The 11,009-nt window shown below is 44.3% G+C and overlaps 1 protein-coding gene across 4 annotated transcripts in view; it reads left to right on the forward strand.

The window, feature by feature from the left end:
- The window catches only part of ankrd10a (ankyrin repeat domain 10a), a 67,082-nt gene extending 58,847 nt beyond the window's left edge, over positions 1-8,235 (forward strand). For all 4 annotated transcript variants that reach the window (XM_068034168.1, XM_068034169.1, XM_068034170.1 and 1 more), the window contains one exon: positions 6,336-8,235. In XM_068034168.1, coding sequence (XP_067890269.1) covers positions 6,336-6,832 — 497 coding nt within the window. In that variant the 3' untranslated portion in view covers positions 6,833-8,235. The remainder of the gene's footprint in view (positions 1-6,335) is intronic.
- The last annotated feature ends 2,774 nt before the right edge of the window (positions 8,236-11,009 follow it).

Consider the following 11,009-nt stretch of genomic DNA (forward strand, 5'->3'; position numbering starts at 1 on the left):
CCACCCCCACACTCTCCATTGCTCTGGCCTCTTGTGCATTCTCCCCCATCCCCTTTACTTCATCATTGGCAACTGTGCCTTCAGCTGTCTCAGTCCCAAACTCCGGAATCCCCTTCCTAAACCCTTTTCTCTCTCCACCAGCTTTTGGTCAACATTCCACCCCATCATTCTTCTGTGAAAATACCTTTAGACTTGTTTCTAGGTTAAAAGTGCTATGTAAATACAGGTTGTTATTGACTCTTTGTTACTGTCTTGGTGATGCATCACTATGTTATTGAGTTCGAGAAGGATAAGTGGGAGGATGAATATAAGGTATCAGTTGGATTTAGCTGGTGGGAATACATGCTGAGAGGTGACCAAAAGATGTTGATCTTTAGAGTTTTAACTTTCTCCCAGGAGAAACTATTTGTGCTCTGCAGCAAGGTAACTGGAAACCCTTGTAAGTGGAATACAAGGATTGGCATGCCACAGGAGTTAATCATGATAATATATTGTACTGGGAAGATGTGGCATGCTCATAATGTTCCTGATCACTTTTGTAGGTGGAAATACACCATGCAGACATACTTGTACAATTCAGGTTAAAGTAAATCAGACTTCCTGCAAATCACAAATTTACACAATATCAAACTAAATTGCTGATGAACAATAACACTACTTCACAGGATTGTTGCAGCACAGAAGGAGGACCTTCGGCTCATCGTGTCTGCACCGGCTCTCCTATGAACATTTCACTTAGTGCCACTCCCCCGCCTTCTCCCTGTAACCCTGCACATTCTTCCTTTTCATATAACTGTCTAATTCCCTTTTGAGTGCTTCAATTAAACCTGCCTCCACCACGTTCTCAGGCAGCGCATTCCAGACCTTAACCACTCTCTGCGTGAAAATGTTTTTCCTCATGTCACTTTTGCTTCTCTTACCAATTACTTCAAATCTGTGCCCTCTCGTTCTCGATCCTTTCAGGAGTGGGAACAGCTGCTCCCTGTCTATTCTGTCCAGACTCCTCATGATTTTGAATATCTCTATCAAATCACCTCTCAGCCTTCTCTTCGCCAAGGAAAACAGTCCCGACTTCTCCAATCTATCTTCATACCTGAAGTTCCTTATCTCTGGAACCATTCTCATGAATCTTTTCTGCACTCTCTCTAATGCCTTCACATCCTTCCTAAAACGCAGAACTGGATGCAATACTCCAGTTGAGGCCGAACTAGTGTCTCATACAAGTTCAACATAACCTCCTTGCTCTTGTACCCTATGCCCTATTAATAAAGCCCAGGATACTGTAATAAAAGAAAAATACCGCAGATGCTGGAAATCTGCAATAAAAACAGTAAGTGCTGGCAATACTCAGCAGGTCAGGGAGCATCTGTAGAGAGAGATATGTTCTGATGAAAGGTCACTGACCTGAACCGTTAACTCTGCTTCTTTCTCCACAGATGCTGCCTGACCTGCTGAGTATTTCCAGCACTTTCAGTTTTTATTCCAGGATACTGTATGCTTTACTAACCGCTCTCTCAACCTGACCTGCCACTTTCAATGACTTATGCACATATACATCCCCTTTAGAATTGTACCCTTTATTCTATATTCTCCATGTTCTTCCTACCAAAATGAATCACTTCACATTTCTCACATTGAACTTCATCTGCCACCTGTCTACCCATTCCACCAACTTGTTTATGTCCTTTTGCAGTTCTACACTATCCTCCTCACAGTTCACGATGCTTCCAAGTTTCGTAACATCTGCAAACTTTGAGATTGTGCCCTGTACACCAAGGTCTAGGTCATTAATACATATGAGGAAAAGCAAGGGTCTCAACACTGACCCCTAGGGAACTCGACGACAAACCTTCTTCCATTAACCTTCCTCCATACATCCATTAACCACTACTGTTTGTTTCCTGTCACTCAGCCAATTCCGTATCCATGTTGCTTCTGTCCCGTTTATTCTATGAGCTATAACTTTGCTCATAAGTCTGTTGTGCGGCACTGTATCAAATACCTTTTGAAATTCCATGTGCACCACATCAACTGCATTGCCTTCATCAACCTTCTCTTTTCCTCATTAAAAAAAATCCAGCAAGTTAATTAAACATGATTTTCCCTTAAGAAATCCATACTGACTTTCTTAAATTAACCCGCATTTGTCCATGTTAATTTTGTTCCGAATTATTTTTTCTCGAAGTTTCCCCACCACCAAAGTTAAACTGACTGGTCTGTCGTTGCTGGGCTAATCTTTGCACCCTTTTTTAAACAAGGGTGTAACGTTGACAGTTCTCCAGTCCTCTGGCACCACCCCAGTCTAAGGAAGACTGAAAAATTATGGCTGGTGCCTGTGTAATTTTCACTCTCACTTCCCTCAGTATCCTTGGATGCATCTCATCTGGTTCTGGTGCCTTATCCACTTTAAATACAGACAGCCTATCCAACACCACCTCCTTATCAATGTTAAACCTTTCTAGTGTCTGATTTACCTCCTCTTTCACCATTGCCTGGGTTGCATCATCTTCTTTGGTAAAGACAGATGCAAAGTATTCATTTAATACCTTGGTTATGCCCTCTGCTTCCATGCAAATCCCCTTTTTGGTCCCTAATCGGCCCCACTCCTCCTTTTAGCACCCTTCTACAATTTGTAAGTTTATAGAAACCTTTGGGATTCCCTTTTATGTTAACTGGCAGTGTATTTTCATACTCCGTGTTCTCTTATTTGCTTTTTCACTTCCCCTCTGGACCTTCTGTATTCAGTCGGGTTCTCAATAGTATTTTCTACCTGGCACCTGTCGTAAGGTCACTTTTTCTTCTTTATCTTAATCTCTTTCGTCATCTAGGGAGCTCTGGATTTGTTTACCCTACCTTTTCCCTTTGAGGGAACATATCTTGACTGTGCCCGAACGATCTCCTCTTTGAAGGTAGCCCATTGTTCAGCTGCAGTTTTTCCTGCCAACCTTTGACTCCAATTTATTCGTCCCAGATCCATTCTTACCCCATTGAAGTTAGCTTTCCCCCAGTTAATTTTACTTACCCTGGATTGTTCTTTGTCCTTTTCCATAGTCAGCCTAAACCTTATGATACAATGATCACTATCCCCTAAATGCTGTCCTACTGATATTTGATTCACTTGGCTCACCTCATTTCCAAGAAACAGGTCTAGCAGTGCATCCTTTCTTATTGGTCTGGAAACCTACTGTTGTAGAAAGTTTTCCTGAACACACTCTAGGAACTCTTGCTCCTCTCTGCCCTTTACACTACTATCCCAGTCTATGTTTGGACAATTAAAGTTCCCCATTATAACTGCCCTATAATTTTTGCACCTCCTTGTAATTTCCTTGCAAATTTGTTCCTCTACATCCTTCCCACTTGCTGGTGGCCTATGGACAACACCGAGCAATGTAACTGCACCTTTTTTGTTCCTTAGCTCTAGCCAAATTGATTCTGTCCTCGACCCCTCTGGGATATCCTCTCTCTCCAGCACTGCAATGCTCTCCTTAATCAATACTGCCACCTCTTTGCCTTTTTTCCCTTTCCTATCTTCCTTGAATGCCTTGTATCTAGGAATATTTAACACCCAGTCCTGCCCTTCTTTGAGCCAGGTCTCTCTTATAGCCACAACATCATATTTCTAATGTACTTGAATATACATTGCTCCAAAATGTTCCTTGGAAGCAAAATAACAAAGCTTTTTATAATTCATTTCAGTTTTATTCAACCTTTTAACTGAATCTTGAGCTTTACAGTTTCAGGCAGTTGCATCTCACCTGTCATGGTGCAGAAATATGGCTGAAATAAGTGAACTGTAAAATGGATCAAAGTACCACCCGATAATGCCTTTTTAGGCAGCTTAGCACACTTCAGGTCACGGTCAGCGGTGCCCAAACTTTCTTCTTCAAGCTGGTGATTGTTGAGTAATTATTTCTATCCTTAGCACAAGTAGGAAAGGGCAATATCCTCGGTCGCTGTCTTGAGAGAGACAGCCTGTTGCTACCTTTGGCTGTCTGTGACTTCCATTTAGCTCCGGTTTGTTCTGTAGCCACCAATATTATATTCACACCATCCAAATAGGAAAGCCCAATAGCCAGAGCTCCATTTTAAAATCCTAGTGCAGTGGCCTTGGTAAAGTTAATATGGAAAGATTATAAAAATACAACGTGATGCAGGGTAGAGCCTGTGTGTCTGATTCCTCTGTCAATAACCAGTGTCGAAATACCGTTAATAACCACTACCCTGGTATAAAGACAGGGAAGCCAGGATGAATAGGGGGACTTGCATGAGATGCAAGTGTCACTGGCAAGGGCAGTATTAGTTGCCCATCCTTAATTGGCCTTGAGAAGGTGATGATGAGCTGCCTTCTTGAACTACTGCACTCCATCTGGTGGAGGTGCATCCACAGTCCTGTTCAGAAGGGAATTCTAGGTTTTTAACCCAACGATAGCGAAGGAACGGCGATATAATTTCAAGTCAGGATGGTGTGTGGCTTGGAGGGGAACTTGCAGATGGTGGTGTTCCCATGCATCTGCTGCCCTCGTTCTTCTAATTGGTAGCAGTCGTGTGGTTGGGAGGTGCTGTCGAAGGAGACTTTGAGAGTTGCTGCAGTGCATCTTGTAGATGGTGTACACTGCAGCCACTGTGCACCATGGTGGAGGGAATGAATGTTTAATGTGTTGGAGGGGGTGCCAATCAAGTGAGCTACTTTGTCCTGGATGGTGTCGAGCTTCTTGAGTGTTGTTGAGCTACACCCATCCAGGTAAGTGGAGAACATTCCATCACACTCCTGACTTGAGCTTTGTAGATGGTCAGGCTTTGGGGAGTCAGGAGATGAGTTACTCACCACAGAATTTTCAGCCTCTAACCTGCTCTATTATGGTTGGTCCAGTTAGATTTCTGGTCAATGGTATGCCCCCCAGGATGTGATAGTCAGGGATTCAGTGATGGTAATGTTGTTAAATGTCATGGGGAGATGGTTCGATTCCCACTTGTTGGCGATGGTCATTGTCTGGAACTTGTGTGGCGCAAATGTTACTTGCCGCTTCTCAGCTCAAGCCTGAATGTTGTCCAGGTCTTGCTGCGTACAGGCATGGACTGTTTCAGTATCTGAGGAGTCATGAATGGGTCTGAATACTGCAGTCATTGGTCTTCTGGCCTTATGGTTGATGAAGCAGCTGAAGATCATTGGGCCTAGGCCTGAGGAACTCCCGCAGTGATGTCCTGGAGCTTAGATATTTGGGCTCCAACAACCACAGCCATCTTCCTTTGTGCTAGGTATGATTCCAACCAGTGGAGAGTTTCCCCCCGATTCCCATTGACTTCAATTTTGCTAAAATGGTTCAAAAAAAGATGATTTTGTCTTTATGGTTGCTTTAGAATTCAGATGCCACTAAAAGATCCTTCATTACTGAATATTTTAAAAATATTTTTCCACCATTCTCTTGATCTGTTCCAAACTATTATTGAATTTGTGTTTTTTAAAACCTGTTTTTAATATTGAATTCTCCATAACCATGGTTCGTTTTGATGCAGCCTCTCCCTGCTTACTCCAGCCTTGTATCCCCTCCAGCACCCTCTGACCTGTGTAAACCTACCCCCATCATTAATGACAGAGCCTTCATCCATCTCAGCTCTAACCCCCCTCAAACCTTTACTCCCCCAAATTCCCCCTCCACAATCCTCACTCCCCAAACCACACCCCCAATCCTTCTACCCGAAACCCTTCAGTTTTCCCTCCACCATTTTAAAAAGAACTTTATTAAGAGCCATGTTTTTAACCAAAGCTTTTAGTTACTCTTCCTGTGTCTGTTAAAGTCACTGTATAAATGTAAGTTGTTGTTGTGGATGGAAGGGAGTGTGTGTAAATAAACCCCAGTTCCACTCATCTCTTCCCAGATTCTGTTCCTTGCAGTTGCTGAGTTGCCAGGCTTAGACGAGGGAAGTGGGGGCGAGAGGTCTAAGTGCACTGTAAAAACATCTAACTTCTCAGACTGTTGTCAAACGCCACCATTAACAGTAATGGATCTGCCTGGCACTCCTCTTTCCCACAAACCCCAACCTCCACAAACCTCAAACCCTGTCTCCAAATCAATCCCTCACAAACACAAACCCCACCACCAAATCAGACCCCCCACAAACCCCACCCCTAAATCAAACCCCAACAAACATTAATCCCCACTCTCAAATCAATCCCCACTCCCAAATCAATCCTCAAATCCAACCCCATCCCCAAATCCAACCCTCCACAAACCCCACCCCCAGTTACAGCCACAGGGCACAACTGGAGTAGTGAGCAGATTATTAAGATGGGTTGTTGAGATGAGATGCTGTGACTGGTGTGTGTTTCACCACAGATATGGATGGCTGTAACTACATGGATGAAATCTTGGCCAATGGAGCTGCCACAAAGGGATCCTTATCCAGCTTCAGCTTCTCCCCGGTTCAGGTGAACAGAGTGGGCGATGTCTCTATCGGAAGGGTGGTGGAACTGGGCGGTGATTTCTCGAACGATGCTGCCCAGACCTCCTGCAATGGGAGCGGATTTCAGAGCGATGGAAGCAGCCAGAATGCAGCAAGCTCCCAGGCACCATGGGAAATGTGTGGTTCCCTGCACCAGAAGGGCAGCCCTAGCAGCTGTGTGGTTGTCAAACCCCTGTGGCCATCCTGCCGCACAGCTGGAGCTCTCGATGACCAAGACCCTCTGCAGTATGGTCACTATCACGGCTTTGGAGACACGGCCGAAAGCATTCCCGATCTCAACAGTCTCATGGAACACTCCAGTACTGTTAAGGTCGAGCAGAGCTATAACAACGCTGTTTATAGCGCAGTCCACCTCTTCCATGGCTCCTAAGGAGGGTTTGCTGGCTGCTGGGTTATAGGTGCTGGGTTGGTTGCTGCTGGTTGCTCCAGTTGGCCACACTGATTTTTTTCCACTGCAGGAATAAACGAAATGCTTGAACGTTTCCGTTTATATTTTTCGACAAATTTAAAATGGTTCTGTCTTGTTAACCTGGAGCTTTAACTGGGGTTCACACGGTACAAAGGAATATGTGGAGGCCATTCAGCCCCTCGAGCCTGTTGGAAAAGAATTGTTAACTTGGGCAAACGCAGCTAATATTTGTTGCGAGATTAAATTGACCCAATGAAAGCAGGGAAGCAAATTGTAAAAAGGTAACATTTATAAATATCACTTTTGTTCCAATGGGATAATTAATGTTATTTGAACATTCAGAACGGAAGCTGTAATTTAAGCTGCAGGTCCTCTGAGACTTTTACCTCTTCCCACAGTGATGTTTCAATTTGATCCATTTTAATTGGTGAATAAATACTCAGCTGGTCAATTTAAGTTTTGATAATGTTTATACTGACTTTTAATTGTTGAAAAGTCTGCCTTCTGGTTATACAAGTGCAGTAAATTTTGGTTGTGGTCCTGGACTAGCAACTGATAGTTCAAATCTCACCAGACATTGGATTCAGTAAATTCGGACATTATTGGGCTGACACTGGATAAAATAAATCACTGCAAAGCTTGCTGCTTTGTTGTAAAAACTCACCTGGTTCACTTCTGTCTAAAAAGGGAAGGAAACCTGCCGTCCTTACCTGGTCTGGGCTTGCTTGTGACTGAATTGTGCATTTAAATGTGTGTCAAATAAATCACAACAGCATGGAAGTATGTGGTCTTACCTCCTATCCTTCAGTCTAGACATTACCATTTTAAGTTTCTGCAGTGATAGGTTGCAGCTGAACAAAGGTAGAATTGTTTTTGAGAACTTGTTGATATTTGTGTTAAAGATTAATGGTTACATGCTTCTAATGTGATGAAAAGTGGATTCAATTAAAGAAACATTTGTGTAATTAAAGCCTTTTTTGATATTCTGCATGATTGAGAGCTTGCATTTAAATCTGTTATTTCCAGCCTGAAAAAGTTTAAGCAGTTTTATGCAAACCTTTGTTTGATGCTGTGTTGGTTAAATCCGCAAGAAAGGTCAATAATTTGCTTTTTAAAATTTTGAAACAATTTTGTGTTTCCATGCCATTACAGATTTCATATTTTAATTGTTAAAGTTGCATAAAAAAGGAAAATGTTTACTTCTATTAATTACAGCCTCTAACCATATGTATTAAAAGGCATTATCCTTGTAGGTGTCACTTTGCTTTTTGTATGTTTACATTTTCCTTGAGATGCATCAGAAGCATTTACATGTTTTTGTAAAAGGATTGGTATACAATGGATTAAATAAATTTTTTTTCACAATACTGTTTAAAAAAAAAAAGTCTCCCAAATCGTATTTTATTTTAGAGATATCACAGAGTATGGTTCATAATTCATCTTGATTTTTCCTGTCCTTTCAGTTTTCATTGAAACAGAAAACATTGCAGAACAGTTTGTTGGATTTCGATCTTTGTGATGGGTTTTCAGAAAACCGTACATTTACAATACAAAAACCATATATTGACAACCTGTGTATGAACAGTTCACTTCTCAGAGTTAAGCTTGTTTTAGGTAGGTGACCTGCTCGACACAGCTGAAAGAAGGCTCAGAGGTTAACCCTGGTCTCTCAACCTTTCTCGGGAGAGGTCAGACTCAGTACTTTGAGGCTGGAACAATCCAAGTGAGACCACGCTAGCATTCTAAGGTTAGTGCCAATTAATATAGGAGCTGTCAACTTGTTTCCTGTTGTGCAATTCCCTGTTGGTTTAACATAAAAACATAGAAAATAGGAGCAGGAGTAGGCCCTTCAAGCCTGCTCCGTCATTCATTATGATCATGGCTGATCATCCAACTCAGTAGCCTGTTCCCGCTTTCGCCCCATACCCTTTGATCCCTTTAGACCCAAGAGCTATATCTAACTCCTTTTTGAAAATATACCATGTCTTGGTCTCGACTGCTTTCTGTGGTAGCGAATTCCACAGGTTCACCACTCTCTGGGTGCAGAAATTTCTCCTCATCTCAGTCCTGAAAGGTTTACCCCATATCCTTAGACTATGACCCCTGGTTCTGGACTCCCCCACCATCGGGAACATCCTTCCTGCATCTACTGAGGAAAGTGAGGATAAGGGGATCCCTGTTGCAGTTCTGGGGGGAAGGGGTGAGGGTAGAGGTGCGGGAAATAGGCTGGACACGGTTGAGGGCCCTGTCAACCACAGTGGGGGGGAATCCTCGGTTGAGGAAAAAGGAAGACATATCAGAAGCGCTGTCGTGGAAGGTAGCATCATCAGAGCAGATGCGTCGGAGACGGAGAAACTGGGAGAATGGAATGGAGTCCTTACAGGAGGTAGGGTGTGAAGAAGTGTAGTCGAGGTAGCTGTGGGAGTCGGTGGGCTTATAATGAATATTAGTAGACAGCCTGTCCCCAGAGATGGAGACAGAGAAGTCGAGGAAGGGAAGGGAAGTGTCGGAGATGGACCACGTAAAGGTGAGAGAAGGGTGGAAATTAGAAGCAAAGTTGATAAAGTTTTCCAGTTCGGGGCGGGAGCAGGAAACGGCACCGATACAGACAGCAATGTACCGGAAAAAGAGTTGGGGGAGGGGGCCTGAGTAGGACTGGAACAAGGAATGTTCGACATATCCCACAAAAAGACAGGCATAACTAGGGCCCATGCGGGTACCCATAGCAACACCTTTTACTTGAAGGAAGTGAGTGGAGTTGAAGGAGAAGTTCAATGTGAGAACAGGTTCAGCCAGGCGGAGGAGGGTGGTGGTGGATGGGGACTGGTTGGGCCTCTGTTCAAGGAAGAAGCAGAGAGCCCTCAGACCGTCCTGGTGGGGGATGGAGGGGTAGAGAGATTGGACGTCCATAGTGAAGAGGAGGCGGTTAGGGCCACGAAACTGGAAATTGTCAAAATGACGTAGTGCGTCAGAAGAGTCACGGACGTAGGTGGGAAGAGACTGGACCAGCGGAGAAAAGATAGAGTCAAGATAGGAAGAAATAAGTTCAGTGGGGCAGGAACAGGCTGAAACAATGGGTCTGCCGGGACAGTCCTGTTGTGGATTTTGGGAAGGAGGTAGAAGCGGGCTGATAGGGCTTGCGGGATTATGAGGTTGGAAGCTGCAGAGGGAAGATCTCCAGAGGAGATGAGGTCAGTGACAGTTCTGTGGACAGTAGCTTGATGTTTGGATGTGGGATAATGGTCCAGGGGGAAGTAGGAAGAAGTGTTTGAGAGTTGGCGCTCAGTCTCTGCAAGGTACAGGTCGGTACGCCAGATAACAACAGCACCACCCTTGTCTGCAGGTTTGATAATGTCGGGGTTAGACCTGAGAGAACGGAGTGCAGCAAGTTCAACGTGGGACAGGTTAGAGTGAGTGAGTGAGGGCAGAGGAATTGCGATGACCAATGTTTCGCCGACAGTTTTCAATGAAAAGATCACGAGCAGGTAAGAGGCCAGAGGAAGGGGTCCAGGTAGAGGGAGAATGCTGGAGGCGGGTGAACGGGTCTGCTGGTCGTAGGAGGACTCCTGGTCAAAGAAGTGAGCCCGGAGGTGAAGGCAGCGGAAGAAGAGCTCAATGTCGTGCCGAGTGCGAAATTCATTGAGATGGGGTCGTAAGGGGATAAAACTGAGTTCTTTGCTGAGTACAGAACGTTCAGCATCAGAGAGGGAAGGTCAGAGGGTATTGTGAATACACGCCAAGGGGTCAGATCAGAAGGGGTGGGGTCTGAGGGAAGTGAAGGGAAAGAGGATCTGGAGGGACATTCGTCCCCATCAGCTGCTGGAGCTTGCGTTCCCTAACACCTGAAAGGAAGAAAAAAAATTTTTGGTTAATGCATCGGATAAGATGAAGGATGAAATGAAACTGCGGAGTTGGACAGCTTTGAGATAAGGTGAGGCGGTGCTGCTGGAGAGAGAGGTTCAGTGTGTACATGTGGCGGCGCATGGCACTGAGTGTGGATCTCAGGAGGCGGCAAGAACAGCAGTCCGAGGAACGTTGTATTTCTCGGAGATACCTGTAATCCTGGGTGGATTCAAAACATGATGGGTGAAACTGCAGTTGGAATTCACGTGGAATAAGTCAGAGCCGGAGACCATCA

This window comes from Heterodontus francisci, chromosome 6 (assembly GCF_036365525.1).
Source record: "Heterodontus francisci isolate sHetFra1 chromosome 6, sHetFra1.hap1, whole genome shotgun sequence".
Taxonomy (NCBI): domain Eukaryota; kingdom Metazoa; phylum Chordata; class Chondrichthyes; order Heterodontiformes; family Heterodontidae; genus Heterodontus; species Heterodontus francisci.